The 25,239-nt window shown below is 50.2% G+C and overlaps 1 protein-coding gene across 5 annotated transcripts in view; it reads left to right on the forward strand.

The window, feature by feature from the left end:
- Nucleotides 1–25,239, forward strand: part of ZBTB17 (zinc finger and BTB domain containing 17) — a 40,499-nt gene that overhangs the window by 13,043 nt on the left and 2,217 nt on the right. For 4 of the 5 annotated variants that reach the window (XM_073601486.1, XM_073601488.1, XM_073601484.1 and 1 more), the window contains 11 exons: nucleotides 1,893–2,012; nucleotides 7,002–7,091; nucleotides 12,403–12,791; nucleotides 16,817–16,959; nucleotides 17,047–17,347; nucleotides 17,438–17,525; nucleotides 18,288–18,404; nucleotides 20,306–20,426; nucleotides 22,061–22,191; nucleotides 22,394–22,624; nucleotides 24,092–24,181. In XM_073601486.1, coding sequence (XP_073457587.1) covers nucleotides 1,893–2,012; nucleotides 7,002–7,091; nucleotides 12,403–12,791; nucleotides 16,817–16,959; nucleotides 17,047–17,347; nucleotides 17,438–17,525; nucleotides 18,288–18,404; nucleotides 20,306–20,426; nucleotides 22,061–22,191; nucleotides 22,394–22,624; nucleotides 24,092–24,181 — 1,821 coding nt within the window. The remainder of the gene's footprint in view (nucleotides 1–1,892; nucleotides 2,013–7,001; nucleotides 7,092–12,402; nucleotides 12,792–16,816; nucleotides 16,960–17,046; nucleotides 17,348–17,437; nucleotides 17,526–18,287; nucleotides 18,405–20,305; nucleotides 20,427–22,060; nucleotides 22,192–22,393; nucleotides 22,625–24,091; nucleotides 24,182–25,239) is intronic. The other variant, XM_073601485.1, reaches the window with a different exon arrangement.

Here is a 25,239-nt window from a genome sequence, read left to right on the forward strand (position 1 = left end):
ATTCATATAATACCCATAGAGGAGGGTTGTCATTCCTGGGTCCGGGGCTCCTCTCACCCATATAATACCCACAGAGGAGGGTGGTCATTCCCAGGTCTGGGGCTCCTCTCATCCATATAATACCCACAGAGGAGAGCGGTCATTCCCGGGTCCGGGGCTCCTCTCATCCATATAATACCCACAGAGGAGAGCGGTCATTCCCGGGTCTGGGGCTCCTCTCATCCATATAATACCCACAGAGGAGAGCGGTCATTCCCGGGTCCGGGGCTCCTCTCATCCATATAATACCCACAGAGGAGAGCGGTCATTCCCGGGTCCAGGGCTCCTCTCATTCATATAATACACACAGAGGAGAGCGGTCATTCCCGGGTCCGGGGCTCCTCTCATCCATATAATACCCACAGAGGAGAGCGGTCATTCCTGGGTCCGGGGCTCCTCTCATCCATATAATACCCACAGAGGAGAGCGGTCATTCCCGGGTCCGGGGCTCCTCTCATCCATATAATACCCACAGAGGAGAGCGGTCATTCCTGGGTCCGGGGCTCCTCTCACCCATATAATACCCACAGAGGAGGGTGGTCATTCCCGGGTCTGGGGCTCCTCTCATTCATATAATACCCATAGAGGAGGGTTGTCATTCCTGGGTCCGGGGCTCCTCTCACCCATATAATACCCACAGAGGAGGGTGGTCATTCCCGGGTCTGGGGCTCCTCTCACCCATATAATACCCACAGAGGAGGATGGTCATTCCCGGGTCCGCGGCTCCTCTCATTCATATAATACCCACAGAGGAGAGCGGTCATTCCCGGGTCCGGGGCTCCTCTCATCCATATAATACCCACAGAGGAGAGCGGTCATTCCCGGGTCCGGGGCTCCTCTCATCCATATAATACCCACAGAGGAGAGCGGTCATTCCCGGGTCCGGGGCTCCTCTCATTCATATAATACCCACAGAGGAGAGCGGTCATTCCCGGGTCCGGGGCTCCTCTCATTCATATAATACCCACAGAGGAGGGCGGCCATTCCCGGGTCCGGGGCTCCTCTCATCCATATAATACCCACAGAGGAGGGCGGCCATTCCCGGGTCCGGGGCTCCTCTCATCCATATAATACCCACAGAGGAGGGTTGTCATTCCTGGGTCCGGGGCTCCTCTCATCCATATAATACCCACAGAGGAGGGCGGCCATTCCCGGGTCCGGGGCTCCTCTCATTCATATAATACCCACAGAGGAGGGTTGTCATTCCCGGGTCCGGGGCTCCTCTCATCCATATAATACCCACAGAGGAGGGCGGCCATTCCCGGGTCCGGGGCTCCTCTCATCCATATAATACCCACAGAGGAGGGTTGTCATTCCTGGGTCCGGGGCTCCTCTCATCCATATAATACCCACAGAGGAGGGTTGTCATTCCTGGGTCCGGGGCTCCTCTCATCCATATAATACCCACAGAGGAGGGTTGTCATTCCCGGGTCCGGGGCTCCTCTCACCCATATAATACCCACAGAGGAGAGCGGTCATTCCCGGGTCCAGGGCTCCTCTCACCCATATAATACCCACAGAGGAGAGCGGTCATTCCCGGGTCCGGGGCTCCTCTCACCCATATAATACCCACAGAGGAGAGCGGTCATTCCCGGGTCCGCGGCTCCTCTCATTCATATAATACCCACAGAGGAGAGCGGTCATTCCCGGGTCCTGGGCTCCTCTCATCCATCTAATACCCACAGAGGAGGATGGTCATTCCTGGGTCCGGGGCTCCTCTCATCCATCTAATACCCACAGAGGAGGGTGGTCATTCCCGGATCCGGGGCTCCTCTCATCCATATACAGTATCTGTGCTTCTTATCAGTGCATTGTGGAAATATAACACAGTGTTGGTCTGTCTGTCTGTCCAGCAGAAGTCACTCAGCCGGAAGGAGAGTACCCCGCTCCAGCTGTGGGGGGAGAGACTGTAATGGAGTCCAGTGGTGCCGGGCAGTCTGTGTATTCGGAGGGCGATGGAGCCAGCGAGGAGGGTGAGTATTACACCCCAGCAGGGAGCTCAACAGAGTTTGTTCCGCACATTGGGATATTCATCTGCCCCTGGGGGAGGGGGTGGACTGAACTTCCAATGATCCTGTGTCTGAGCTGGCTGTCAGTTGTCCCAGTGTTGGTATTCTAATAGATGGAGGAGCACCCTGCAGAGACGGGGGGGGGGGGGAGCACACCCTGCACAGGGGGGACTGCGGCAGAGTACGGTTTCCACATAGACGAGTTCACTTTAAGACAAATGATATATAAGTGAGGGAAAAAGATATTTGATCGGCTGCTGATTTTGTACGTTTGCCCCACTGACAGAGAAATTTATTATAACAGTGAGAGACGAAATAGCAAAAATATTCAGAAAAACGCATTTCATAAAAGTTATAAATTGATTTGTATTTTAATGAGTGAAATAAGTATTTGATCCCTTCACCAAACATGACTTAGTAGTTGGTGGAGAAACCCTTGTTGGTGATCACAGAGGTCAGACGTTTCTTGGAGTTGGCCTCCAGGTTTGCACACATCTCAGGAGGGATTTTGTATTCTTTGCAGATCCTCTCCAAGTCATTAAGGTTTCCAGGCTGATGTTTGGTAACTTGAATCTTCAGCTCCCTCCACATATTTTCTATGGGATTAAGGTCTGGAGACCGGCTAGGCCACTCCATGACCTTCATGTGCTTCTTCTTGAGCCATTCCTTTGTTGCCTTGGCCACGTGTTTTGGGTCATTGTCATGCTGGAAGACCCCTCCACCACCCATTTTCAATTTGATGGTACATGGCCCATCCATCGTCCCTTTGATGCGTTGAAGTTGTCCTGTCCCCGTAGCAGAAAAACACCCCCAAAGCATAATGTTTCCACCTCCATGTATGACGGTGGGGGATGGGGTTCTTGGGGTCATAGGTCCTCCATGTATGATGGTGGGGGATGGTGTTCTTGGGGTCATAGGACCTCCATGTATGACGGTGGGGGATGGTGTTCTTGGGGTCATAGGACCTCCATGTATGACGGTGGGGGATGGTGTTCTTGGGGTCATAGGACCTCCATGTATGACGGTGGGGGGGATGGTGTTCTTGGGGTCATAGGACCTCCATGTATGACGGTGGGGGGGATGGTGTTCTTGGGGTCATAGGACCTCCATGTATGACGGTGGGGGATGGTGTTCTTGGGGTCATAGGTCCTCCATGTATGACAGTGGGGGATGGTGTTCTTGGGGTCATAGGACCTCCATGTATGACGGTGGGGGATGGTGTTCTTGGGGTCATAGGACCTCCATGTATGACGGTGGGGGATGGTGTTCTTGGGGTCATAGGACCTCCATGTATGACGGTGGGGGATGGTGTTCTTGGGGTCATAGGTCCTCCATGTATGACAGTGGAGGATGGTGTTCTTGGGGTCATAGGACCTCCATGTATGACGGTGGAGGATGGTGTTCTTGGGGTCATAGGACCTCCGTGTATGACGGCAGGGGATGGTATTCTTGGGGTCATAGGACCTCCATGTATGACGGTGGGGGGATGGTGTTCTTGGGGTCATAGGACCTCCGTGTATGACGGCGGGGGATGGTATTCTTGGGGTCATAGGACCTCCAAGTATGACGGTGGGGGATGGTGTTCTTGGGGTCATAGGACCTCCATGTATGACGGTGGGGGATGGTGTTCTTGGGGTCATAGGACCTCCATGTACAGTGGGGATTGAAAGTTTGGGCACCCCAGGTAAAAATGTGTATTAATGTGCATAACGAAGCCAAGGAAAGATGGAAAAATCTCCAAATGGCATCAAATTACAGATTAGACATTCTTATAATATGTCAAAAAAGTTAGATTTCCATCATTTACACTTTCAAAATTACAGAAAACAAAAAAATGGCGTCTGCAAAAGTTTGGGCACCCTGCGGAGGTAATATCTTGTACTGCCCCCTTTGGCAGGTATCACAGCTTGTAAACACTTTTTGTAGCCAGCCAAGAGTCTTTCGATTCTTGTTTGAGGGATCTTTGCCCATTTCTTCCTTACAAAAGTCTTCCAGTTCTTTGAGATTTCTGGGCTGTCTGTCACGCTCTGCTCTTTTAAGGTCTATCCAGAGATTTTCAATAATGTTGAGGTCAGGAGATTGTGAAGGCCATGGCAAACCCTTCAGTTTACACCTCTTGATGTAATCCCCCCGTGTATTTTGAGGTGTGTTTTGGATCATTATCCATTTGTAGAAGCCATCCTCTCTTTAACTTCAGCTTTTTCACAGATGGCATCAAGTTACCATCCAAAATTTACTGAAATTTTATTGAATCCATTTTTCCTTCTACTCGTGAAATGTTCCCTGTGCCACTGGCTGCAATACAACCCCAAAGCATGATTGATTCCTCCCCCCCCCCCATGCTTCACAGTTGGTTCTTTTCATTCAATTCTGTGCCCTTTCTTCTCCAAAGTACCTTTGCTCATTCCGGCCAAAAAGTTCTATTTTACCTCATCGGTCCACAGAACTTGTTTCCAAAATGCCTCAGGCTTGTCTTTATGTTCATTTGCAAAGTTCAAACGCTGATTTTTGTGGTGAGGACGTAGAAGAGGTTTTCTTCTGATGACTCTTCCATGAAGACCATATTTGTACAAGTATCTCTTTATAGTGGAACTCCAGTGTCTGGCAGATCTTTCTGGAGGGAAAGTCAAACGTGGGTTCTGAATTGCTTTTCTCACAATCCTGAGAACTGTTCTGTCTGATATTTTTCTTGGTCTTCCAGATCTTGCTTTAACTTCCACTGTTCCTGATGACTGCCATTTCTTAATGACATTCCGAACAGAGGATATTGACATCTGAAAAGGCTTTGCTATCTTCTTATAGCCTTCTCCAGCTTTGTGAGCGTCAACTATTTTCAGTTTTCTAGACAACTGCTTAGAAGAAGCCATGGTGCTGATTGTTGGGGGTCAGATGAGTCTGGTCATTTAAAACCTTTTGAGATTGACATCACCTGGTCTTCCCAGACGATGATTGAGAACATTCCATGGCACTGGCAGGTCTCAGCTTTGCAAAGGGGGCAGTGCATGCTAGAAATTCTGCAGGGTGCCCAAACTTTTGCAGACCCAATTTTTTTGTTTTCTGTAATTTTGAAAGTGTAAATGATGGAAATCTAACTTTTTTGACATATTATAAGAATGTCTAATCTGTAATTTGATGCCATTTGGAGATTTTTCCATCTTTCCTTTGCTTCGTTATGCACATTAATACACGTTTTTACCTGGGGTGCCCAAACTTTCGATCCCCACTGTATGACGGTGGGGGATGGTGTTCTTGGGGTCATAGGACCTCCATGGGGGATGGTGTTCTTGGGGTCATAGGACCTCCATGTATGACGGTGGGGGATGGTGTTCTTGGGGTCATAGGACCTCCATGTATGACGGTGGGGGATGGTATTCTTGGGGTCATAGGACCTCCATGTATGACGGTGGGGGATGGTATTCTTGGGGTCATAGGACCTCCGTGTATGACGGTGGGGGATGGTGTTCTTGGGGTCGTAGGACCTCCATGTATGACGGTGGGGGATGGTGTTCTTGGGGTCATAGGACCTCCGTGTATGAAGGTGGGGGATGGTGTTCTTGGGGTCATAGGACCTCCGTGTATGACGGTTGGGGATGGTATTCTTGGGGTCATAGGACCTCCATGTATGACGGTGGGGGATGGTGTTCTTGGGGTCGTAGGACCTCCATGTATGACGGTGGGGGGGATGGTGTTCTTGGGGTTGTAGGACCTCCATGTATGAAGGTGGAGGGATGGTGTTCTTGGGGTCGTAGTACCTCCATGTATGACGGTGGGGGATGGTGTTCTTGGGATCATAGGACCTCCATGTATGACGGTGGGGGATGGTGTTCTTGGGGTCATAGGACCTCCAAGTATGACGGTGGGGGATGGTGTTCTTGGGGTCATAGGACCTCCATGTATGACGGTGGGGGATGGTGTTCTTGGGGTCATAGGACCTCCAAGTATGACGGTGGGGGATGGTGTTCTTGGGGTCATAGGACCTCCATGTAGGACGGTGGGGGATGGTGTTCTTTGGGTCATAGGACCTCCAAGAATGACGGTGGGGGATGGTGTTCTTGGGGTCATAGGCAGCATTCCTCCTCCTCCAAACACGGTGAGTTGATGCCAAAGATCTCGATTTTGGTCTCCTCTGACCACAACACTTTCCCCCAGTTCTCCTCGGAATCATTCGATGTTCATTAGCAGACTTCAGACGGACCTGTACATGTGATTTTCTGAGCAGGGGGACCTTGCGGGGGCTCCAGGATTTCAGTCGATCAAGGTGTAGTGTGTTACCGATTGTTTTCTTGGTGACTATGGTCCCAGCTGAGATCCTTGACAAGATTCTCCCGTGTAGTTCTGGGCTGATTCCTCACCGTTCTCATGATCATTGAACCTCCATGAGGTGAGACCTTGTATGGAGCCCCAGACCGAGGGAGATCGATCGTTATTTTGTGTTTCTTCCATTTGTGAATAATCCCACCAACTGTTGTCACCCTCTCACCAAGCTGCTTGGCGATGGTCTTGTAGCCCATTCCAGCCTTGTGTAGGTCTACAGTCTTATCCCCAACATCCTTGGACAGCTCTGTGGACAGGTGTCTTTTATACAGGTAACAAGCTGAGATTAGGAGCACTCCCTTTAAGAGAAGAGTGCTCCTAATCTCAGCTCACTACCTGTATAGAAGACACCTGGGAGCCAGAAATCTTGCTGATTGATAGGGAATCAAATACTTATTTCACTTATTAAAATGCAAATCAATTTATAACTTTTATGAAATGTGTTTTTCTGGATATTTTTGTTGTTATTCTCTCACTGTTATAATAAACCGACCAATAAAATTATAGACTGATCGATTCTTTGTCAGTGGGGCAAATGTACAAAATCAGCAGGGGAGCAAATACTTTTTCCCCTCACTGTAAATGTCTGATGGAATCCAGCGACTGATCAATGTCTGTTCTCTCTCTATTGTCTGGCAGGGGATGTCGGAGGCAGTCAGGGCACCCAGGCGGAGGAAGGGGCGGCACCCCGTGTGCCTCAGGAGGAGGGCATGGTGTCTACAGAAGGGGGTGAGTTTGTGACTCGTAAGCAATCTGTATTGTTAAATCCGCCAATAAATTTATATGATCTCTCTGTAAATGTATTTATTATTATTATTGGTATTTATGTAGCGCTGACATTTTTTTTCTATGTTTCCTCATAGTTACATAGTAGGTGAGGTTGAAAAAAGACACAAGTCCATCAAGTCCAACCTATATGTGTGATTATATGTCAGTATTACCTTACATATCCCTGTATGTTGAGGTCGATTATCTAATAATGTCTTGAAACTATTGATGCTCCCCGCTGAGACCACCGCCTGTGGAAGGGAATTCCACATCCTTGCCGCTCTTACAGTAAAGAACCCTCTACGTAGTTTAAGGTTAAACCTCTTTTCCTCTAATTGTAATGAGTGGCCACGAGTCTTGTTAAACTCTCTTCTGCGAAAAAGTTTTATCCCTATTGTGGGGTCACCAGTCCGGTATTTATATATTGTGGGGTCACCAGTCCGGTATTTATATATTGTGGGGTCACCAGTCCGGTATTTATATATTGTGGGGTCACCAGTCCGGTATTTGTATATTGTGGGGTCACCAGTACGGTATTTACATATTGTGGGGTCACCAGTCCGGTATTTATATATTGTGGGGTCACCAGTCCGGTATTTATATATTGTGGGGTCACCAGTCCGGTATTTGTATATTGTGGGGTCACCAGTCCGGTATTTGTATATTGTGGGGTCACCAGTCCGGTATTTGTATATTGTGGGGTCACCAGTCCGGTATTTATATATTGTGGGGTCACCAGTCCGGTATTTATATATTGTGGGGTCACCAGTCTGGTATTTATATATTGTGGGGTCACCAGTCCGGTATTTGTATATTGTGGGGTCACCAGTCCGGTATTTATATATTGTGGGGTCACCAGTCCGGTATTTATATATTGTGGGGTCACCAGTCCGGTATTTATATATTGTGGGGTCACCAGTCTGGTATTTATATATTGTGGGGTCACCAGTCCGGTATTTATATATTGTGGGGTCACCAGTCCGGTATTTATATATTGTGGGGTCACCAGTCCGGTATTTATATATTGTGGGGTCACCAGTCCGGTATTTATATATTGTGGGGTCACCAGTCTGGTATTTATATATTGTGGGGTCTGGAAGTGGATAAGGAGTGAGTACAGCGCTGCTCCGATGATGTTGAGAGAGATAATTACACAATAAGCGGCTAACACGCCTCTAAGACACAGAAGTAAAAAATCAACAAATGTAAATAAAGTGTAGCGCTATGTGTAAAAACAAAAACATAAAAATTGAATTCAAGCTATCTTGCGATAGTAAGGTAAACAAAAAATATTACAGAAAATTGAATAACATGTGACCTGAAAAGAAATAGCATACAAAGCATAATAACAATACACCTGTGAATAGTGAAAAACCAAACCAAAAAATTCATATGTATATATAAAAAATTAGCCGTGAATAAAGTCCATATATGTTAATAAAAGGTGTTCTTGAAAAAAATTTATTTTAAAATCAAAAACCACCACCAACAGTCTCTGAGGATTAGCTGATGAGGACAACAACGGAGTATCACTGATGGATGAAACAATAAAGCACCAAATCCAATGTGACATCTAAGTGTGTGCCAAAGCCATCACCATAGCATCTGAGGAGGCTTACCAGAAATAGAGGACTTGAAAAAGACATACGTCTTACAAGTCACAAAAAGCTTGTATAGCCGCCAAGGCTAGCAGGATAAACATCGGATATCCACAACTTCAATTAAGGAGGAAAGGGGGTCTGTCAGTAGCCTCAATCGTCCCGATGTATAAACAGGCCAACCGGATGTTTCTGTTCCCAAGCTGACACTCACGGTCCACTGTTCTGTCTCCAAGGCCGTCCGACCTGTCAGCACATGGGTCACCAGTCCGGTATTTATATATTGTGGGGTCACCAGTCTGGTATTTATATATTGTGGGGTCACCAGTCCGGTATTTATATATTGTGGGGTCACCAGTCCGGTATTTATATATTGTGGGGTCACCAGTCCGGTATTTATATATTGTGGGGTCACCAGTCCGGTATTTATATATTGTGCGGTCACCAGTCCGGTATTTATATATTGTGGGGTCACCAGTCCGGTATTTATATAATGAAATCATATCCCCTCTCAAGCGTCTCTTCTCCAGAGAGAATAAGTTCAGAGCTCACAACCTTTCCTCATAACTAAGATCCTCCAGACCCTTTATTAGCTTTGTTGCCCTTCTTTGTACTCGCTCCATTTCCAGTACATCCTTCCTGAGGACTGGTGCCCAGAACTGGACAGCATACTCCAGGTGCGGCCGGACCAGAGTCTTGTAGAGCGGGAGAATTATCGTTTTATCTCTGGAGTTCATCCCTTTTTAATGCCAATATTCTGTTTGCTTTATTAGCAGCAGCTTGGCATTGCATGTCATTGCTGAGCCTATCATCTACTAGGACCCCCAGGTCCTTTTCCATCCTAGATTCCGCCAGAGGTTCTCCCCCCAGTCTATAGATTGCATTCATATTTTTACCACCCAAATACATTATTTTACATTTTTCTACATTGAACCTCATTTGCCATGTAGTTGCCCCTCCCCCATTCATTTGTTCAGATCTTCCTGCAAGGTTTTCACATCCTGCGGAGAAGTTATTGCCCTGCTTAGCTTAGTATCATCTGCAAATACAGAGATTGAACTGTTTATCCCATCCTCCAGATCGTTTATGAACAAACTAAATAGGATTGGTCCCAGCACAGAAGCCTGGGGAACCCCACTACCCACCCCTGACCATTCTGAGTACTCCCCATTTATCACCACCCTCTGAACTCGCCCTTGTAGCCAGTTTTCAATCCATGTACTCACCCTATGGTCCATGCCAACGCACCTTATTTTGTACAGTAAACATTTATGGGGAACTGTGTCAAATGCTTTTGTAAAATCCAGATGCACCACGTCTACGGGCCTTCCTTTATCTAGATGGCAACTCACCTCCTCATAGAAGGTTAATAGATTGGTTTGGCAAGAACGATTCTTCATGAATCCATGCTGATTACTGCTAATGATATGGTTCTCATTACTAAAATCTTGTATATAGTCCCTTATCATCCCCTCCAAGAGTTTACATACTATTGATGTTAGGCTGACTGGTCTGTAATTCCCAGGGATGTATTTTGGCCCTTTTTTAAATATTGGTGCTACATTGGCTTTTCTCCAATCAGCTGGTACCATTCCAGTCAGTAGACTGTCAGTAAAAATTAGGAACAACGATCTGGTAATTACTGGACTGAGTTCCCCAAGTACCCTCAGGTGCAAGCCATCTGGTCCCGGTGATTTATTAATGTTAATTTTTACAAGTCTGTTTCTGATTTTATCCTCTGTTAACCATGGAAGTGCTTCCTGTGTTGTGTCCTGAGGATAAACACTGCAGTTTCGGTTACTGAAGCCCCCCGATTCACTCGTGAAGACTGAGGAGAAGAATAAATTCAATACCTTCGCCATCTCCCCATCCTTTGTAACCAGATGTCCTTCCTCATTCTTTATGGGGCCAATATGGTCTGTCCTCCCTTTTTAACTGTTTATATACTTAAAGTGGAGTTCCACCCAAAAGTGGAACTTCTGCTCATTTGTTTCCTCCCCCTCCCATCCGGTGCCACAATTGGCACCTTTCGGGGAGGGAGGGGGTCAAAGACAGGTATCCTGTTCCCACTTCCGGGAGCCACAGCCATGGATATTGATGTCGTGGCTCGGCCCCCTCCTCTTCCTCCCCTGTCGCTGGGCCAATAGGAGATAGGAGCGGAGCTCGCGCTTGCGCAGTAGGGTTCCCGGCGTGAAGCTGTAAGGCTACACTGCCGGGTTCCCTTACCGACATTGCTGGACTCCAGGACAGGTAAGTGTCCTATTATTAAAGGCGTGTAGCTGCTGGTTTTTGTTTTTTGCAGCGTTGGGCGGAGCTCCGCTTTAAAGAATTTCTTGGGATTCTTTTTGCTCTCCTCCGCTATGTGTCTTTCATGTTCTATCTTAGCTGCCCTAATTGCACCTTTCCATTTCTTGTTGCATTCTTTGTAAAGTCTGAATGCTGATGATGATCCCTCAACCTTGTATTTTTTGAAGGTCTTCTCCTTTGCTTTTATATGCATTTTTACATTGGAGTTAAGCCATCCAGGATTTTTGTTCGCTCTTTTAAATGTATTACCCAATGGGATACATTGGCTAATGCCCTTATTTAATATGCTCTTAAAGCAAACCCATCTCTCCTCCGTATTCTTTTGTTCCTGAGAATTTATTCCAATTTATATCTTCCATTAAGGTTTGTAGTTTAGGGAAGTTGGCTCTTTTTAAATTCAGTGTCTTTGTATTCCCTTTTATGATTCCTATTTCTTAATTTATACTGAAACTAATTGACCTGTGATCGCTGTTACCTAAATTGCCCCGTATTTCCACATCTGTGATCAGGTCTGTATTGTTGGTAATCAGTAGATCTAGTAATGTTTTATTTCTAGTTGGTGCGTCTACCATCTGACCCATAAAATTGTCCTGCAAGACATTAAGGAACTGGCGAGCCTTAAATGAATGCGCGGTTCCCTCCGCCCAGTCTATGTCTGGATTATTAAAATCCCCCGTTGTTTTGTCACCCTCGTGTTTTTTGTCACCCTCGTGTTTTTTGTCACCCTCGTGTTTTTTGTCACCCTCGTGTTTTTTGTCACCCTCGTGTTTTTTGTCACCCTCATGTTTTGTCCCTCCAGCAGCGCTTCCCTGAACCTCTGGTAGGGGTGCGCACACAATTACTGCATCAGGACTACATGTCCCAGGAACACTTGCGTGGATTGTTCTGCACACGCATGCTGGTTTTCGGAGCCTTTCCACTGCCTCTCCCCTCTGACTACCACAATGGACGGCCAGCAGAAAACTTTTTTTTATTTTTTCAATAAACTTTATTGCAACTCTTCCTCTAGTTGTCAATCAATATCAGATGGGCGGAGCAGACATACATCTGTAGTCCCTGCAGAGGGGTGCACATGTGGTGGCTATGATGGAGCTCCATGGGGACCCCGCAAGGGAGAACGTAGCCGTATAGATGGCCGACTTTATCGATCCTGAGCAGCGCACAGGGCAGTGGGAACTAAATGACTGACAACTGAAATGTCACCTTCAGTTGTCAGACGTCCCACGGTAAATTCCATGTGATTGGCTTGTACTGTGCCCTGCTGCATGATGGGAACTGTCTGGGTCCCTGAGGAATCGGGACGTTGCGTATAATGAGGTGAGGCCCCGCCCCCTCCCCCCACTGTAACTTATTTCCTTCTGTTGTAGGAGTCAACAACAGACAAACAAACGTCGGAATTGGTGACGATTTGATGACGCAGGAGGCGTGGCCTGTCCAGGAGAAGAACGACAGTACAACAGCGTGCGAATCGCAAACCAAAGAGCAGGAGATCCCGCAGGGGCAGACGCAAGAGAAGCTTCCGGCGGAGCCCGTCACAGAGCACACCAGCCCAGAGATGGGCATCCCCCACCTGGAGGGCAACCGGGAGTCTGGACTGACCATTAATGAGTCCGGCATGGAGGAGGGGGAGGATGAGAACGAATCGGAGAGCAATGACGAGCAAGACATGCCCTCAACGCCACGGCAACTGCGAGCCTCCAACTATGCCGACCGCACCGAGACCCGGCAGTATAGCGCCACCACACACGTGTGCGAGGTAAGGGACGGCCGAGACTAATAATGTGTCTGAGACAAACTTTGTCTCCGCTGGTGAAATGCACAGAGCAGCCAATCAGCTTTTCACCCCTTCAATACCGGGCACTTCCCTCCCCCTTCCTCAATACCGGGCATTCCCCTCCCCCTTCCTCAATACCGGGCACTCCCCCCCCCCCCCCCTTCCTCGACACCGGGCACTCCCCCCCCCCCCCTTCCTCAATACCGGGCACTCCCCTCCCCCCCTTCCTCAATACCGGGCACTCCCCTCCCCCCCTTCCTCAATACCGGGCACTCCCCTCCCCCCCTTCCTCAATACCGGGCATTCCCCTCCCCCTTCCTCAATACCGGGCACTCCCCCCCCCCCCCCCCCCCCCTTCCTCGACACCGGGCACTCCCCCCCCCCCCCTTCCTCAATACCGGGCACTCCCCTCCCCCCCTTCCTCAATACCGGGCACTCCCCTCCCCCCCTTCCTCAATACCGGGCACTCCCCTCCCCCCCTTCCTCAATACCGGGCACTCCCCTCCCCCCTTCCTCAATACCGGGCACTCCCCTCCCCCCCTTCCTCAATACCAGGCACTCCCCTCCCCCCCCTTCCTCAACACCGAGCACTCCCCTCCCCCCCCCTTCCTCAACACCGGGCACTCCCCTCCCCCCCCCTTCCTCAATACCGGGCACTCCCCTCCCCCCCTTCCTCAATACCAGGCACTCCCCTCCCCCCCCTTCCTCAACACCGAGCACTCCCCTCCCCCCCCCCCTTCCTCAACACCGGGCACTCCCCTCCCCCCCCCTTCCTCAATACCGGGCACTCCCCCCCCCCCCCCCCTTCCTCAATACCGGGCACTCCCCCCCTTCCTCAATACCGGGCACTCCCCCCCCTTCCTCAATACCGGGCACTCCCCTCCCCCCCCCTTCCTCAATACCGGGCACTCCCCTCCCCCCCCTTCCTCAATACCGGGCACTCCCCTCCCCCCCTTCCTCAATACCGGGCACTCCCCTCCCCCCCTTCCTCAATACCGGGCACTCCCCTCCCCCCCTTCCTCAACACCGGGCACTCCTCTCCCCCCCTTCCTCAACACCGGGCACTCCCCACCCCCTTCCTCAATACCGGGCACTCCCCTCCCCCTTCCTCAATACCGGGCACTCCCCTCCCCCTTCCTCAATACCGGGCACTCCCCTCCCCCTTCCTCAATACCGGGCACTCCCCTCCCCCCCTTCCTCAACACCGGGCACTCCTCTCCCCCCCTTCCTCAACACCGGGCACTCCTCTCCCCCCCTTCCTCAACACCGGGCACTCCCCACCCCCTTCCTCAATACCGGGCACTCCCCTCCCCCCCCCTTCCTCAATACCGGGCACTCCCCTCCCCCCCCCTTCCTCAATACGGGGCACTCCCCTCCCCCCCCCTTCCTCAATACCGGGCACTCCCCTCCCCCCCCCTTCCTCAATACCGGGCACTCCCCTCCCCCCCCCTTCCTCAATACCGGGCACTCCCCTCCCCCCCTTCCTCAATACCGGGCACTCCCCTCCCCCCCTTCCTCAATACCGGGCACTCCCCTCCCCCCCCTTCCTCAATACCGGGCACTCCCCTCCCCCCCTTCCTCAATACCAGGCACTCCCCTCCCCCCCTTCCTCAATACCGGGCACTCCCCCCCGCCCAGGACAATTATCGGCTATCAGCGCTGTCACACTTTGACAATTACGCAGTAATACTACACTGTATACATAGGACATTTTTATCATTTATTTCATAGACATAGAGATTTCATTTGGTGGTCAGGGACACTGACTGGTGACAGTATGTATGAAAAAAAGTGACAATTTTTTATTTTCTTTTTGCTTTTCAATTTATTTATTTATTTTTTTATTTTACGATTTTTTTTTTTTTTTAACACACTGTGACCAGAGCAATATAATGGTACCACAGTAACACTGTTCTACTCCGATAGTGATCAGGATTTATTTTTTTTCAGTGTCTTTTGTTGTGATTAGCTGTGATTGGTCACAGCTGATCACATGATACAGATGGGCTGTGATTGTCTCTGTCTGTACCATGTGATTATGGATGGGCTCAGGCGTGTTCGCAAGTCCACGTGCCCGGCCAGGAAGCTGACACTCCGCAGAGCTAATCACAGTGAGACATTTCCCGATCTGTGCAGCCGCGGATCCACGGGAAATGTCTCACTATCTGTGGTTAGCGATGCGGAGTGTCATCTTCCTGGCCGGGCACGTGGACTTGTAAACACGCCTGAGCTTATCCTCACATGTGATCACTGTGACCAATCACCGCTAGCAACACAATTGTACACAATGGGTTGCACGAAAGGAAGCTGTCCATTGTTTACAGTTGTCATGCAATCTGCTGTGATTGGTCACAACGATCACATGATGCTGGCAGCGGGCCGGTACCATGTAATCTGCTGTGATTGGTCACAACGATCACATGATGCTGGCAGCGGGCCGGTACCATGTAATCTGCTTTGATTGGTCACGACGATCACATGATGCTGGCAGCGGGCCGGTACCATGTAATCTGCTGTGATTGGTCACGATGATCACATGATGCTGGCAGCGGGCCGGTACCATGTAATCTGCTGTGATTGGTCACGATGATCACATGATGCTGGCAGCGGGCCGGTACCATGTAATCTGCTGTGATTGGTCACGATGATCACATGATGCTGGCAGCGGGCCGGTACCATGTAATCTGCTGTGATTGGTCACGATGATCACATGATGCTGGCAGCGGGCCGGTACCATGTAATCTGCTGTGATTGGTCACGATGATCACATGATGCTGGCAGCGGGCCGGCACCATGTAATCTGCTGTGATTGGTCACAACGATCACATGATACTGGCAGTGGGCCGGCACACTGATAAGTCACCAGCTGTGACCAATCGCAGCTAGCAATCCAGCCGATGACAGATCGTGCCGCTGCGCGGCCCCACAAGAGGTGCGGTCTGGGAGGATGTCATTGTTCTATAGGCTGGATGGGAAGGTCACCGTAATATTTTCCAAGCTGTGTGGGGAAAAAAATGAAAAGCCGATTGGTTGCATAGAGAAGCGCAGTGACACAGTGATGAGTTCACCGGATCTAAAACAAGATGCGTAATTAAAATAGGTTTTATTAAAAAAGTAAGTTTATCATGTAGATGAGGCGGGGGGAGGGGACCAGGGAAGGCAAAATATAGGAGGAGGGGACCAGGGAAGGCAAAAATATAGGAGAAGGGGACCAGGGAAGGCAAAATATAGGAGGAGGGGACCAGGGAAGGCAAAATATAGGAGGAGGGGACCAGGGAAGGCAAAATATAGGAGGAGGGGACCAGGGAAGGCAAAATATAGGAGGAGGGGACCGGGGAAGGCAAAATATAGGAGAAGGGGACCAGGGAAGGCAAAATATAGGAGGAGGGGACCAGGGAAGGCAAAATATAGGAGGAGGGGACCAGGGAAGGCAAAATATAGGAGGAGGGGACCAGGGAAGGCAAAATATAGGAGGAGGGGACCGGGGAAGGCAAAATATAGGAGAAGGGGACCAGGGAAGGCAAAATAGAAGCCAATGAAACTTCATCTTCAAAGCTCTGACACGCCTGGCATGAGATACAGGAATCAAATGAAGCCGATTTAAATTGAGAATTATTTGTCTTCATATTTCCCGTGCTGGTGGGAGGACGACACTCACTTTTTGCTAATACTTTTATGTCCTTCACTAAACATGGGGCTTTCTCTTGGACCCTTTGTATTTGTGTCCCGATGTTGGATGGTTTCATTTGGATATTTTCTTCAGTTTTTTTTATTGCTGTCTCTTTGTTGCGATTTCATCTTCTGTCATGTGACTAGAATGGGAATAGTGAGGATGATTTTGACAGTTGTCCCGGATGAGCCCCCAAGTCGGTGAGGAGCGGGAGACTCAGAAAGCAATCATACCGGACTGAGGTTCTGTTACCTCCCCATTGGAGCCTCATCCTTCGATTCTGGTGCCTCTCCGGGCCTGAGATATCAGTTGGTGACTTTGTCCTCTCTCCCGCCAGTACTGCAATAAAGAATTCACCCACACGGGCAACTACACCCGCCACATCCGCATTCATACCGGTGAGAAGCCCTACCGATGCCAGGAGTGTGACAAAGCTTTCTCTGACCCCGCCGCCTGCAAAGCCCATGAGAAAACGCACAGGTGAGTGTCGGCCATGTTGTTCCGTGCCATCGCGATCCCAGGCCTGGGGGTTGATGGGAGATATAACGATCCTTCTCTGCTCTCCAGCCCTCTGAAACCCCACGGCTGCGATGACTGCGGGAAAAGTTACCGGCTGGTGAGTCTGCTGAATCTGCACAAGAAGCGGCACTCGGGCGAGCCCACCTACTACTGCAAGGTGTGCGGCAAACTCTTCACCACGTCCGGCAACCTTAAGAGGCACCAACTGGTCCACAGCGGGGAAAAACCCTACCAGTGCGAATACTGCAACCGCCCGTTCTCTGACCCCACCTCCAAGATGCGTCACCTGGAGACCCACGACACCAACAAGGAGCACAAGTGCCCGCACTGCGACAAAAAGTTCAACCAGGTGGGTGGAGCCAGTGCTGCCTTATCTGGTGCTGTATGTGAGGCCCCTCCTTGTGTTTGTTCATCTCTGTTTTGTCATCTTTTTGTCCAGCTGGGGAACCTGAAAGCTCACCTGAAGATCCACATCGCTGACGGACCTCTGAAGTGCCGGGAGTGTGGGAAGCAGTTCACCACCTCAGGTGATGAGACCTCAGATTTTCTCCTCCAGAGCCAAAAATGCCACCTGACTCCAATCTCTCATTTCCTCCTCTGACCTGAACCTCTGACCTCCACCTGACTTCAATCCCTGACCTCCACCTCTGACTTCAATCTCTGACCTCCTCTGACTTCAATCTCTGACCTCCACCTCTGACTTCAATCTCTGACCTCCACCTCTGACTTCAATCTCTGACCTCCTCCTCTGACTTCAATCTCTGACCTCCTCCTCTGACTTCAATCTCTGACCTCCACCTCTGACTTCAATCTCTGACCTCCTCCTCTGACTTCAATCTCTGACCTCCTCCTCTGACTTCAATCTCTGACCTCCTCCTCTGACTTCAATCTCTGACCTCCTCCTCTGACTTCAATCTCTGACCTCCTCCTCTGACTTCAATCTCTGACCTCCTCCTCTGACTTCAATCTCTGACCTCCTCCTCTGACTTCAATCTCTGACCTCCTCCTCTGACTTCAATCTCTGACTTCAATCTCTGACTTCAATCTCTGACTTCAATCTATGACCTCCTCCTCTGACCTCCTCCTCTGACTTCAATCTCTGACCTCCTCCTCTGACTTCAATCTCTCTGACCTCAATCTCTGGTTTCCCCCTCTGACCTCTATCTCTGATTTTCTTCTCTGACCTCCAACACTGACTTCAATCTATGACCTCTATCTCTGATTTCCCCCTCTGACCTCTATCTCTGATTTCCCCCTCTGACCCGATTCCTTGTCTGTCTGTCATATAGGAAACTTAAAGAGACATCTGCGCATTCACAGTGGGGAGAAACCTTATGTGTGCGTCCATTGCAAGAGGAAGTTTGCTGACCCCGGCGCATTACAGAGACACGTCCGAACACACACCGGTAATAATCCGACTATATAATGATCTGGATTCCTAATCCGTGCCATATACCACCCTGTCTGCCTGCTCCTGTATCCTGCCTTATATACTACCCTGACTGTCTGCCCTCATATCCTGCCCTATATACAGTTGGGCTCATAAGTTTACATACCCTGGCAGAATTTATGATTTCTTGGCCATTTTTCAGAGAATATGAATGATAACACAAATACTTTTCTCTCACTCATGGTTAGTGTTTGGCTGAAGCCATTTATTATCAATCATCTGTATTTACTCTTTCTATATCATAATCACAACAGAAACTACCCAAATGACCCAGATCAAAAGTTTACATACCCCAGTTCTTAATACCGTGTATTGCCCCCTTTACCATCAATGACAGATTGAAGTCTTTTGTGGTATTTGTGGATGAGGCTCTTTATCTTCTCAGATGGTTCCTCTCGGCACAAAGCCTCCAGTTCCTGTAAATTCTTGGGCTGTCTTCCATGAACGGCACGTTTGAGATCTCCCCAGATTGGCTCAATGATATTGAGGTCAGGAGACTGAGATGGCCACTCCAGAACCTTCACTTTATTCTGCTGTAGCCAATGACAGGTGGACTTGGCCTTGTGTTTTGGATCATTGTCATGTTGGAATGTCCATCTACGTCCCATGCGCAGCTTCCTGGCTGATGAATGGAAATGTTCCTCCAGTATTTTTTGATAACATACTGCGTTCATCTTGCCACCAATTTTGACCAAATTTCCTGTGCCTTTGTAGCTCACACATCTCCAAAACATCAGCGATTCACCTCCGTGTTTCACAGTAGGGATGGTGGACCTTTCATCATAGGCCTTGTTGACTCCTCTCCAAATGTAGTGTTTATTGTTGTGGCCAAAAAGCTCAGTTTTGGTCTCATCACTCCAAATGACTTTGTGGCAGAAGGTTTGAGGCTTGTCTCTGTGCTGTTTGGCGTATTGTAAGCGGGATACTTTGTGACATTTGTGTAGTAATGGCTTTCTTCTGGTGACTCGACCATGCAGCCCATCTTTCTTCAAGTGCCTCCTTATTGTGCATCTTGAAACAGCCACACCACATGTTTTCAGAGAGTCCTGTATTTCACCTGAAGTTATTTGTGGGGTTTTCTTTGCATCCCAAACAATTTTCCTGGCAGTTGTGGCTGAAGTTTTAGTTGGTCTACCTGACCATGGTTTGGTTTCACCAGAACCCCTCATTTTCTACTTCTTGATTAGAGTTTGAACACTGCATTCTCAATTCCTTGGATATCTTTTTATATCCCTTTCCTGTTTTATACAGTTCAACTACCTTTTCCCGCAGATCCTTTCACAATTCTTTTGCTATCCCCATGACTCAGAATCCAGAAACATCAGTGCAGCACTGGATGAAAGATGCAAGGGTCTGTCAGGAATCCAGAAACTTATTGACCTTTTATACACACACTAATTACAAGCAGACAGATCACAGGTAAGGATGGCTCCCTTTAATAGCCATTCAAACCCCCTTTTGTGTCCACTTGTGTACAAGTTATCGGGCCAAAATCACTGGGGTATGTAAACTTTTGATCAGAGTCATTTGGGTAGTTTCTGTTGTCATTATGATATAAAAAGAGTAAATACAGCTGATTGATAATAAATGGCTTCAGCCAAACACTAATCATGAGTGAGAGAAAAGTTTTTGTGTTATCATTCATATTCTCTGAGAAATGGCCAAGAAATCATAAATTCTGCCAGGGTATGTAAACTTATGAGCACAACTGTATACTACCATATCCTGTCCTATATACTACAGTGACTGTCTGCCCTCATATCCTGTCCTATATACTATCCTGTCTGCCTTCCTTTTCCTCGGGTGCACTCCTATGTTCTCCTCTGCCTGTAGTACTCACTATATTCTGCATTACAGGAGAGAAGCCGTGTCTGTGTGTGATATGTGGGAAGGCGTTCACCCAGGCCAGCTCACTCATCGCTCATGTCCGGCAGCACACGGGGGAGAAGCCTTACGTCTGTGAGCGCTGCGGTAAGAGGTGAGTGCCCAGGGTGACCACAGGAAGAGGTGAATGCTCGGGGGGACCCATAGAAGAGACGGGTGCTCCGGGGGGGGGGACCCTGGGAAGAGGCGAGTGCTCGGGGGGGCCCATGGAAGAGACAGGTGCTCGGGGGGGAGAGGACTCCGGAAAGAGGCAGGTGCTCTGGGTGACCCCAGGCAGAGGCGTCTGTTTGAGGTGACCCCGGGCAGAGGCGTCTGTTTGAGGTGACCCCGGGCAGAGGCGTCTGTTTGAGGTGACCCCGGGCAGAGGCGTCTGTTTGAGGTGACCCCGGGCAGAGGCGTCTGTTTGAGGTGACCCCGGGCAGAGGCGAGTGCTCGGGGGAGTTCCCCAGGAAGAGGCAGGTGCCTGTGGGGGACCCCGGGAAGAGACAGGTGCCTGGGGGGGACCCCAGGAAGAGGCGACTGCTCAGGGGGCACCCCAAGAAGAGGCAGGTGCTCGAGGTGACCCCGGGAAGGGGCAGGTGCTCGAGGTGACCCCGGGAAGGGGCAGGTGCTCGAGGTGACCCCGGGAAGGGGCAGGTGCTCGAGGTGACCCTGGGAAGGGGCAGGTGCTCAGGGGTGACCCCGGGAAGAGGCAGGTGGTCAGGGGTGACCCCGGGAAGAGGCGACTGCTTGAGGTGACTCCGGGGAAGAGGCGACTGCTCAAGGGGGACCCCGGGAAGAGGCGACTGCTCAAGGGGGACCCCGGGAAGAGGCGACTGCTCAAGGGGGACCCCGGGAAGAGGCGACTGCTCAAGGGGGACCCCGGGAAGAGGCGACTGCTCAAGGGGGACCCCGGGAAGAGGCGACTGCTCAAGGGGGACCCCGGGAAGAGGCGACTGCTCAAGGGGGAACCCAAGAAGAGGCAGGTGCTCGAGGTGACCCCGGGAAGAGGCAGGTGCTCGAGGTGACCCCGGGAAGAGGCAGGTGCTCGAGGTGACCCCGGGAAGGGGCAGGTGCTCGAGGTGACCCCGGGAAGGGGCAGGTGCTCGAGGTGACCCCGGGAAGGGGCAGGTGCTCGAGGTGACCCCGGGAAGGGGCAGGTGCTCGAGGTGACCCCGGGAAGGGGCAGGTGCTCGAGGTGACCCCGGGAAGGGGCAGGTGCTCGAGGTGACCCCGGGAAGGGGCAGGTGCTCGAGGTGACCCCGGGAAGGGGCAGGTGCTCGAGGTGACCCCGGCAAGGGGCAGGTGCTCGAGGTGACCCCGGCAAGGGGCAGGTGCTCGAGGTGACCCCGGCAAGGGGCAGGTGCTCGAGGTGACCCCGGCAAGGGGCAGGTGCTCGAGGTGACCCCGGGAAGAGGCAAATGCTCAGAAGTGGTCCCAGGGAAGAGGCAAATGCTCAGGGGGGACCCTGGGAAGAGGCAGGTGCTTGAGGGGGACCTCGGGAAGATGCGAGTGCTTTGGGGGGGGGACGACCCGGGAAGAGGTGAGTGCTCGGGGGGGGGGGGTGGGGTGGGGGGGTAGTGTGGGGGGGGGGACAACTCGGGAAGAGGCGAGTGCTCGGGGGGGGAACGACTCGGGAAGAGGCGAGTGCTCGGGGGGGGAAGACCCGGGAAGAGGCGAGTGCTTTGGGGGGGGCGTTAAGATGCTCACTGCCTCTGACGGTTCATCTAACAATATTTATTTTTTTAGGTTCGTTCAGTCCAGTCAGCTGGCCAATCACATCCGTCACCATGACAACATCCGGCCGCACAAGTGTAACGTCTGTAACAAGGCCTTCGTCAATGTGGGCGACCTGACGAAACACGTCATCATTCACACAGGTGAACAGATAGGCGCCGTACTTCGTACCTGGGGGGTACAGTGATGTGTGCTGACAATGTAACATTGGATTGGGGTGTTGTATGTGATGACAATGTAACATTGGGGTGTTGTATGTGATGACAATGTAACATTGGGGTGTTGTATGGGATGACAATGTAACATTGGGGTGTTGCATGTGATGACAATGTAACATTTACACAGGGGAGAAGCCGTATCTCTGCGATAAGTGCGGTCGGGGCTTCAATCGCGTGGACAACCTTCGATCCCACGTGAAGACTGTCCACAAGGGGAAGGCCGGCATGAAGATGGTGGACCAGGAGGAGGGTGAGGTGGATGAGGAGGAGGAGGTCAACATCGTGACTGTGACCCCGGAGGAGATGGTAACCTTAGACACGGGAGATATCGCCAATGCTGGGGTCACCGAGCTGACAGGTGAGATCATATCATATATTCATTCACATTCAGGTCATTAGAGATCGACCAATCAGATCTCACTAGGTGATCATTTTTGTATTGAAGAGTCTGTGAAATCGAATCCGTCCGCTCTCTGACAAGTGACGTGAGTTTCAAAAAGCTAAAGTAAAGAGCTCCTGTGGAAGTGCAATGTATAGAAGAGAGGACTGAGAAGCACATCCACTGGGGCTCTTTACTTTAGCTATTTGAAATGCACGCCGCTTGTGAGAGACCCCAGAGATGATGACTTACTAGGACTGCATACGATGGAAGTGCAGCTGTATTACACGATCAGCGGCCTCTTCATTTACTGGAACCATGTTCTGTGGTCTGATGAGACCAAGATAAACGTATTTGGTTCAGATGGTGACAAGCGTGTGTGGGGGCAACCAGGTGAGGAGGACAAAGACAAGTGTGTCTTGTCTACAGTCAAGCATGGTGGTGGGAGTGTCATGGTCTGGGGCTGCATGAGTGCTACCGGCACTGGGGGGCTACAGATCATTGAGGGAACCATGAATGCCAACATGTACTGTGACATACTGAAGCAGAGCATGATCCCCTCCCTTCAGAGACTGGGCCGCAGGGCAGTATTCCAACATGATAACCACCCCAAACACACCTCCAAGATGACCACTGCCTTACTAAAGAAGCTGAGGGTAAAGGTGATGGACTGGCCAAGCATATCTCCAGACCTAAACCCTATTGATCATCTGTGGGACATCCTCAAACGGAAGGTGGAGGAGCACAAGGTCTCTAACATCCACCAGCTCTGTGATGTCATCATGGGGGAGGGGAAGAGGACTCCAGTGACAACCTGTGAAGCTCTGGTGACCTCCATGCCCAAGAGGGTTAAGGCAGTGCTGGAAAATAATGGTGGCCACACAAAATATTGACACTTTGGGCCCAATTTGTACATTTTCACTTAGGGGTGTACTGACTTTTGTTGCCAGTGGTTTAGACATTAATGGCTGTGTGTTGAGTTATTTTGAGGGGACGGCAAATTTACACTGTTATACAAGCTGTACACTCACTACTTTACATTGTAGACAAGTGTCATTTCTTCAGTGTTGTCACATGAAAAGATAGAAGAAAAGATTTACACAAATGTCACTGAGGGGTGTACTTACTTTTGTTAGATACTGTGTGTGTGTGTGTATATATATATATATATATATATATAACACCCATCACACAGGAAGGAAAGAGATCTGTCCAGCACCTCCCCCCTTCTGCATCATCACTGCCTGATAAATGTAAAAGATAACATTATTGGCGAATAGTAAGAGGTGGGAGGGGCATGTCACCTGTCAGTGTAGATTTGGGTTTTTGGAGGTACATTCTGGGGGAGGGGATATGCGTATTTCTGAGAGTCTTGTTATGTAGAAGTAGAGAGCGCAGCATTTGATTGGTCGGGAAATGTTCTGACGCGGCTCTCTTGTCTCGTAGTTGTTCCTATCTCGGCCTCGGTGACGGCGGATGAGACAGAAGCACTTAAAGCCGAGATCAGCAAAGCTGTGAAGCAGGTGCAGGAAGCAGGTAATGACGGCGCTCAACCAATGACGGCACTCGCCTTCTTCTCATTATGTCAGACGGCTCCGCTGAGCACCTCACAGAACCCGTCGATCATTAACCCTTCCACACTGACAGTACACAGATATGCGGTCTCACTGGACGGGGCTTTTTCTGGGGGGCTGCACATCTGTGTATCTGCCTTTGTGCTGGGAGAGCGCCGCACAGAGACCGGGGTCTTAGCGGGAGCCCCAGGTTTAGTGCTAATGATCGGGAGTCAGAACTCCCGGTTCCAGGTCACTGCGATAGTCTGATTGGCTACCACAGTGATCAGTTACTGTGAAGCCCCGCCCCTGTGTTTATCTTCTTGCAGAAAGAAACAACTTTGTGTAAAAAATAAAATAAAAATACCCAGATGAAGGTTTGATCTACGCCAGGGTCAAAGGTCAGAGTCAGTATTATTTTTTTGGCCAGATTTATTATGATTTTTTATTTAGTATCAGTGTCGTTTGGAGTCAGTGTCAGTTAGTATTACCCTCGGGCGGGGGGCGGGGTTAAGTCCTGCGGAGGAGGAGGTCCTGAGATATCTGCTGTTACCTTTTTATCCTGGGTGCCTCTCCGGATTATTTTGGCTGTCACCGGGGGCCTGACTTTCCTTGACTTCTCAGATAAGCCCCACCCACCTACCATCCTCCTGTCCAGTGAGGGCATTTTAGTGACCATTACCCTCTTACCGACCACATAAGACATATGTGCAAAGAAGGTGGGTCCGCACATCCATGGACAGCCGAGGTTTCTGTGCTGAGCCCATCCTCAGTACAGTGACTGAGCTTGTCATAGACAGCTAATGATTGGGTGACAGCTGGTCTGGCCTGTGATAAACGTGACAGCCAATCACAGTGGCCACATGATCAGGAAGTTTATCCCACCCCCCCACAAACATAAAGACCTCACTTTAAGGGCTTCCGAGGCTGTGCGGGAAGGGGTTAAAAGTACCGTTATTGGAGTGCAGGAATGTGGGAGGGGCTTAGCTGAGAAGTCCGGCCCCTGGAGTGCACAGGTAGGAGGAGCTTAGCTGGGAAGTC

This window comes from Aquarana catesbeiana, linkage group LG10 (genome assembly GCF_042186555.1).
Source record: "Aquarana catesbeiana isolate 2022-GZ linkage group LG10, ASM4218655v1, whole genome shotgun sequence".
In the NCBI taxonomy this organism is placed as follows: Eukaryota; Metazoa; Chordata; class Amphibia; order Anura; family Ranidae; genus Aquarana; species Aquarana catesbeiana.